Source organism: Platalea leucorodia (genome assembly GCF_965183815.1).
Source record: "Platalea leucorodia genome assembly, chromosome: 4".
In the NCBI taxonomy this organism is placed as follows: domain Eukaryota; kingdom Metazoa; phylum Chordata; class Aves; order Pelecaniformes; family Threskiornithidae; genus Platalea; species Platalea leucorodia.
Window position 1 is genome coordinate 25,395,645 of NC_138826.1, and position 7,513 is coordinate 25,403,157.

At 44.9% G+C, this 7,513-nt stretch overlaps 1 protein-coding gene across 1 annotated transcript; it reads right to left on the reverse strand.

Annotated features, from left to right (window-relative positions):
- Nucleotides 1–440: 440 nt before the first annotated feature.
- COMTD1 (catechol-O-methyltransferase domain containing 1) lies at nt 441–7,052 on the reverse strand. The gene is made up of 7 exons (XM_082308109.1): nt 6,943–7,052; nt 5,522–5,655; nt 4,467–4,572; nt 3,504–3,622; nt 3,186–3,240; nt 1,597–1,730; nt 441–820 (listed from the first exon to the last, which is right to left on the reverse strand). Exons 1-7 carry the CDS (start codon nt 7,022–7,024, stop codon nt 668–670), a joined length of 783 nt encoding a protein of 260 aa, XP_082164235.1. The 5' UTR covers nt 7,025–7,052; the 3' UTR covers nt 441–667.
- Nucleotides 7,053–7,513: the final 461 nt, after the last annotated feature.

Consider the following 7,513-nt stretch of genomic DNA (forward strand, 5'->3'; position numbering starts at 1 on the left):
TGCACTGTTACCTTGGTTAAAGAAACCCAGTCCTTGCACACAAAGGTTTTAGGGAGTGCTCTGTATTGGAAATCCTGTTTGTCCTTTGATGCACTTTTAAAGATAACTTTGTTTTTTTCCAGATGGTGTATATTTGAGGCTTCTTATGTAGTACCCTTCAAGAATTACCAGTGACTTTCAATATCATTAGTTTGAGAAGGCTAGCAATCTCCTTGATGTCATGTACGTTTCATTAAAAATCCATTATTCTATCATGGTTTTTAACATTAGTAAACTCCACTTCTTTTCCTTTTGATGGTAGGACTGATTATTCTGCTACTTAGCAGCCTCTTTTAGGACAGAAAATGACTTTGTTGTATTGACTCACTTGGAACTCAGTCATTCTACAGAGGGAGATATTTTTCAACCACTGTCTTACAAGGACAACTTCACCTAAGTTTACTTGCTTTATTAAAATTAAAATAAGAAACCACAGTAGATCTCAAAATAAGTCTCTCCTTCCAACTTAGCTGCCCTTAGGATCCTGCTGCTCCTAAAGTCTACTTTCCCAGGCTATGCTATCCAGTGGAGATATAGGTTAAATAACCATTTTTGATACTGCTCCGCCTGCATTTTTCCTGATGATTTGACAGTGCTTGTTGTTTCCCATCTGCTGGGCTTCTTCCAGTTACAACTTGAATGCTAATGTGACTCCATCCCCCATTGGGAGCATGCTGATATTGACTCGTGCATCTCTGAGAAGTTTCTCATTGAGGTGGTGGATGCTCTGGGTTGCCAAGTCATCCTTTCTTGGTTTTAGCACCCTTCCACTCCAAAGGACCTATAGAAAAAAGAAATGTCATCCACATCGTTTGTTCCAATATGTTCCTTGGAACACAAAATAAGCTTTGGAAAAGGTCCTGCACATTTTCTAGAAATTGATATTATTTATCGTATTTCAGATTTCTAGTGGTCTCTGACATGGAGCTCTCATAAGCAAGTGGGATTGGGAGTCCGCAGAAATAGCTAATTGTACTTCTACTGCAAATTAGAAGCAAAATAAAAATAAAAAAAAGATATGATTAAACATAGGTATTTTTTAAAGCTCCTATTCAGCTTCTACCATAACCCTGAAGGTGCCTGAAGTTCAACATCATTCTTTGTTTCTAGTAAAAGTTATTAATTGATAACTTATTAGTAGTTACTGATTACAAGTGCTACCTTTGATCTTGTGTAAGTACTGTACATAGTAGAAAATGTACTACAAGACAAACCAGAATAATACAGAGCATTCTCTGTAATGAATTACAAAAAAATTGATAAGTTTGTTATCACAGGCTGTTTATGTACTAACATAAATTTAACACATTACTTCTTACTTCTAAAGGGTTTTATTCCTTGCTTATATTAGTGTTCCATATAGCTTACTTTAGGAATTTATGTTAAATTTTAAAAGCCTCCTTTGTATGACATGGAACAAACATGTTGCATTTGGCAACCAAGTTGCAGGTCAGAAATCACATTACTAGAATCCCACTGTGGCTTTTTTTTTTTTCCTTTCCCAGAGGCAAAAGCAGTAACTCCCTGTGCTACCACCACTACAACTGCAGTACTTACATTATCAATAGCTATTATTCCCCCTTTCTTTATGAGGCGCAAACATTTTTCATAGTACTCATTGTAGTTTTCTTTATCCGCATCAATGAAAGCAAAGTCAAAGGTTTCCGCTTCTCCACTGGCCAACAGTTCATCTAGATGAGCAACAAAGTGAGTCGTTACAGCCTGGTTAACGCTGTGTAGGAGAAGTCATCCATTTGTGTCAGAGTGCTCATTAAATAATGTTTTTGGTGCCTTGACCAGGCAGCCTATTCCTCTACAGCTAATTACTAGAAAAGCTTATCCCACAGAAACCAATCTAGACATGCCATAAAACACTTGGTTCCTGAGTTCTGCCTACTTGGAAGTTCATGGAGTAGTTCTAAACCTGCAGGATACAGCTGGGACTGCTGAAAGGTGCAGTAAAAACAAGTCAAGCAGTTTGAAAGTGAACGCACTCTACACCTTCAGCTATTTTTTTGAGCTGACTGAGAACTGTTTTCTTAAGTGGATTAGGATTTTTCTCACATTTATGAACAGGTCCTAAATGTTAATCTCTCGTTGGTGATCAAGTGCCATGATACAGGTCATGAACAAACGCTGTCAGAGATCTTTATCACAGCAGAAGATTGCTGTAAGTAGTCCCTCTCTGGGCCAAGGCAAGTGGAATTCAGTTTTAAGTTCTCCTAAACGGACTTTTTGACCGAGAACTGCAAATCACCAGTTGCAGAGGGGCTGAGTGCTGCCATCTTAAGGTTCCCGGCCACCCCTCTCACCTGCCCTTATCCTCTGCCAACAGAGGATTTTTTTGTCTGAAGCATTGCCTAGACAAAGCTGTCCATCAGACTTCAAGGACAGTGCATCCTAGCAGATTGCTAATATTTGCCTCTTTAGAAAGGATGGATAAATTTGGAAGTAATACAATGTTGTGGATGGATCTGTGGATCCATCAAACACCTTTGCTGGAGACCTTCTTCTGCCTCCTCCATTCCTAGAAAATACCTTACATTTTCAGAATATTTATTAATATTCCCTCTGCGCCACATCTTCTCTTTTCTTGAATGAGAAAAGTCATTGCCTTTCTAATGGCCTCACATGCTTTTGGCACATCCCAAATTTGAACTCCTCTGGAAACCACTCAACTGTTACATCCTAAGTTTTATATTGGCTTCTGTATTTTTTCTGCACCTCAGCCCTTTCAGAAAACTCTTCCTGTCTATAACAAAGAAATACTTGCTTAGAATGGACAATGGATAAGAGAAATTGGGCTTTGTCTAATTAATCTGTTTTAATCAGCTTTCCCAGAAGCAGCTGACAATAGTACTTCATAGATTAAACAAGGCAATGGACAGGACAGGTGAGTGACCAGTATAGCCCACTACACAGGACAAGCATTTTCTTCCTCTCTGCTAGCATGTAGGAAAACTGTGAACTTCTGAAGCTGTGAAGTTTTCTGATTTTTTTTTTTTTTAATATAAGAGAAGCTGTCTCACTGTTAGCAAAGGGATCACATCCGCAAGCATATTTGATCTTAGATTTCATCAGTATTATATCCATCTTCTATTTCTAGGGAAGGGGAGTTAAAAAAAAATGTATTTTAGGTTACTTACCAAGTGTTTGAATTGCTGGCTTAATCCGCAGGTCAATTTTATGCTCTACTCCTGCCTAGAATAAAAAGGAATGAAGAGCTGATGAAAGTGGTCAAGAAACAACCTGTTAGTAGGTTGCACTCGGGGAGTGATTGGTGTTCAGATATTTTTCCTATTATTTCTAGGTTCCAGACAGCACTTGTCTTTCCAAATTGAACTGTCTCAGCCTCCTTTAATGATATGAATGCTTGTATGTGCATGTGCAAGTCTAAGATACCAAACTCCCTTGACATGCAAATGCAGCTGTCCCAAACATGTAACAGAAGAGATGCTGCTTACCTCCTTCCATAGTGGCTTTCCAATTTTGACATAGTCCTCATTTATATCACAGGCAATAACTCTGCCATTATCTGGCAGGACAAGTGCCATATTCAATGTATTATAACCTGTGAAAACACCTAGGAAAATCATAAGAGTCATCAACACTTACCATATTGTGAGGGGAAAAAAAAAAAAATATAAATGGTGAACTACAGGGCTCCTTTCAGGAATAAAAACCCCAAAGAAGTCAAGGATGGCAATTTGTTAATGGACACAAAAGGTTTTCCCCTCCACTTTAGTGTAATGGTGGGCTGGGAGGAATTTTTACTCTTTTTTTTTTTTTTTTAAATCAATCTTTTAGCAAAGCTTAATGTTTGCTTTTTCCAAAAGTCTCCTGGACTCACAGGGCAGAGTCTGGTCCTGCACCTCTGAGGAACAGCCTTATTTAAAAGTGGAGCTAAATCCTGAGCCAAAGGGACTGGACCAGCAGCAAAATACCAGGGCATCGTAACAGCCAGGCCAAGAATGAAGATGGTGGGAACCCATACCTGGCTGCTCAGCATCAGTCTGGCTTGGGGACATCCTGCTAACATAGGGGCATCAAGGAAAGTGGATTGGATGCAGGGCATGTGCAGCAGAACATTTCCTTCGGGCAAGAAGCTGATAGAGGAAGGAAAGAATACACCCTGTCCTGCAACTGCTGGAGACCCAAGTGATTTGTTGATCTTATTTTTTCAGATTCCCTCAGAGTTCATGAGACATTCATGCCAATGCCAGAACTACTGAACACACAGATAGACAAAGTGGCAAGTGAGTGCAAATCAGACACTACTTTTCACATTGTAGTTTGCCCACCTGTTTGTCGAGACAGGTATGCAGTACCTTACTATGTTTAGATATCTTACGTAAACATGGCTGTATTTGGAGAAGCATAGGCAGGAGCTTTATCCTACTACAGAGAGGACAGAATGACACTCTTACCTATTTCAATAACTTTCTTGGCTTTAATGAGTTTGACCAGGTTTGCCATAAGCTGAGCCTGGTCACAGGACACCATCATTTTACTCCAGGGATGATCAGCTGTGAGCTAGAAAGGGGGAAAAAAAACCCCACATCACAACAAACAAAACCCAAAGCTTCCAAAACACTGTCCTAGGGAAAAAACCCAGAGAAAGCCCAGGAAAAAGAGACACTCCTACCTTTGTCATTTTAGATGGCTTTGCGCTCCATCTATGAGCCAGAAATTGGTTTGAACTTAACAGTAACTAAGAAGGGCCGGGGGTGTGTCATAAACAGTGGCTCATCATTCAAAGCAGTAATATGCCCCAAAGTTACCACGGCTGTGGCAAACTCAACAATAGTTATAACTGATGAAAACCACTGAGGAACCTTGACTGTAAAAGTCCTTTATTTCCGTGTATTTACATAAACAGATGCACTTTAAAAAAAAAAAAATTATAAGCTTTGAACTTATGCCCTTATTCCTCTAAGACATGTGGGATGGTTTCATGAACTGCGAGGTTAAAGTCTGTTGCCAAAGGTCAGACCATGTGGTTCTGGCTACACAGCGCAGAGCTGGAGGAGCTGCGCCCATGCCAGGGTGGGAGGGCCCCTGGAGCTGCGCCCGTGCCAGGGTGGGAGGGCCCCTGGGACGGAGGAGGAGGCAGCAGGGGAAGCAGAGCTGTGCGTGGCCCTTGAATGCAAAGGACAGTCTTCCCATTTCCTTTCTTCCTCTAGGGCTCATTCCAACCAACGAGCTCCAGTACTTAACATTCGATTGCTTTTATACAGTAGTTTTTCTCACCTGAAATGACTCAACCCTGAGTCAGGAGGTCTGTTCTGAGGCCTGCTGGAGGACATCACCTCTCTGAGCTATAGTTTCCTTATATGCCTACTGAAATGAACAGAAGTCATCTGTTCAAGTCAAAATCAAGTGCAGCCCAACCACATGGGCTTGGGAGCCATGGATAAAAAGGTCCTAGTGGAACAGTAACGGCACTGAACAGAAAACACGCGCTGGGGGATAAAATACTGACCAGTCGCAGCTTCTTTAGAATTGGATGTTCCCGCAAAGAGTGATCCAGTATGTATTGCCAGAGAGGACTGCTTTTCCCAATAATGCTCTTGGCTGATTTGGGTGTCCCAAAAACTAAAGAAGGGTATCTTTTGCCTAAAAAAAAAAAAAAAAAAGGAATAATAAGAACTTTTATCTTTTTCAGTTATTGCCTCCTTAAATAAAGCAAGTGCTTAAGTACTACTAAAGGTTAGAGTGTTCTTTGGTCTGAAAAACTCAGTGAAAAAGGGAAGTGCAATGTAGCTGGACAGCTCAGTGGACTACAATTTTTTTTTCCTCCTTCTTTTTAACTTCTAAGATGTCCAGCCCAAGTCTGCAAAGGCTGAAAGGGAAAGGCTTCAGTACTGTGCTGTTCAGTGGCCACTGTGAAGGTTACAAGCTGTCATGTTCTTACAGGGCACATCAAAACTCAAAGGGCAAGTGTAAGGAGAGAAGCATGAATGAGGCACACAATTTTCTTAGTCTCGGGACCTTGTTTTGCAGATGGATAGAGGTCTTTAGGGCCGTCAGCTGATGCATCTTCTCAAGCCCTATGTTCTCCAGTGTCCTGCCCTCTGGCCAGGGGAAATCTGGCATTGCTCAATGGCTTGTTTAGCATGAAACCAGTGTGCAAAAATGTAGGTGCTGAAAGCTCAAGTTTAAGGACTATTGCTTGTCTACTTAAATAGAGAACTGATTTCAGCTTTGATACCCAATGCTTCTTTTACCTAATGGGGCAAATATTTTAAAGGAATAACAAAAACAAAAAATCAGTTCCACATCTCCTGATAGTTGTTAGCTATTAAAATCCACTTTTATTTCGAGATTTTTATTTTATTTTCTGTTAATGGCTTTATTTTACAGACAATCGCACCGGGGTGTAGATTATTTCAGCAACTTGCCTGAAGTCAAAGGGTAAGTAAGCAAGCAGCTGCGTTACGAACCCAACACCAGCCTCCCTCCCCGGCCTGATCGTCAGCTTGCATTTCCTCCGACCCCGGGGAATGGAACCGAAACTGTTACCAGAAGAGAAAGCTGTGGCCAGGACACCGCCACGGCCTTTTCTGGCTGCCCAAGAAAATGCAGGCAGGGGCCGGGCTGGGACCTTGGCCCCGACCCCGCCGGCTGCCCGGCCCCACGCTGCAGTAGCTGGATTACAGAGAGCGGCTTGGGCTCTAATAGTATCAGTGTATTTACCGCCGCAGCTCAGCGAAATCCCGGCCCGCAGGGCAGCCCGGCTCGGGGGAGCGCCGAGGGGGATGCTACCCCGACGGCCGGCCGCCCGCCCTCGGGGGGACCTGCCCAGGCGCCGCGGTCCCCGGCCGGGCCCCGGTGGGGACAAGGGGAGGGCGCAGCCCTCACCCCCCTCCCCGCGCCGTGTGCGTGCGGGGGGGCGCCGCTTACCTGCCAGCATCCCCGTGGCAAAGGCGACGCCCAGCATCGCTGTCCCGACGGCCACTTCTTTGGGCACGCTGAAAAGGGGCATTTCGGGGCCGGGAGGGGAGCGGCGCGGCGCGGCGCGGCGGCTGGGAGCGGCGCGGCCCGGGCCGGTCACACGCGGGCGCGGGCGCGGGGCGGGGCGGGGCGGGGCCGGCCGGCACGTGGCGGCGGCGCGGCGCGGAGGGGAGCGGAGCGCCTCCGGGCGGCCCTGGGCCGCCGCCTCCGCTCGGGAGAGCGGAGCGATGCGATGCGATGCGATGCGATGCGATGCGATGCGATGCGATGCGATGCGATGCGATGCGATGCGATGCGATGCGATGCGATGCGATGCGCTGGTGTCCGCGGCTGCCGGCCCGACGTGTCTTCTTGGAGCCGGCGCTGGTTTTGGTGGCTTTTCCGCCGCCCGCGCCCCGAGGTGCCCGGTGCTGGGCGGGGCTGGCGGGAGGATGGGCATCCCGCGGGAAATGCGCACCTTCCTCGCGAGTGACATACTCTGTAGCGGTGTGTGAAGTGACAAAAGCAGCACCTGGGGTTT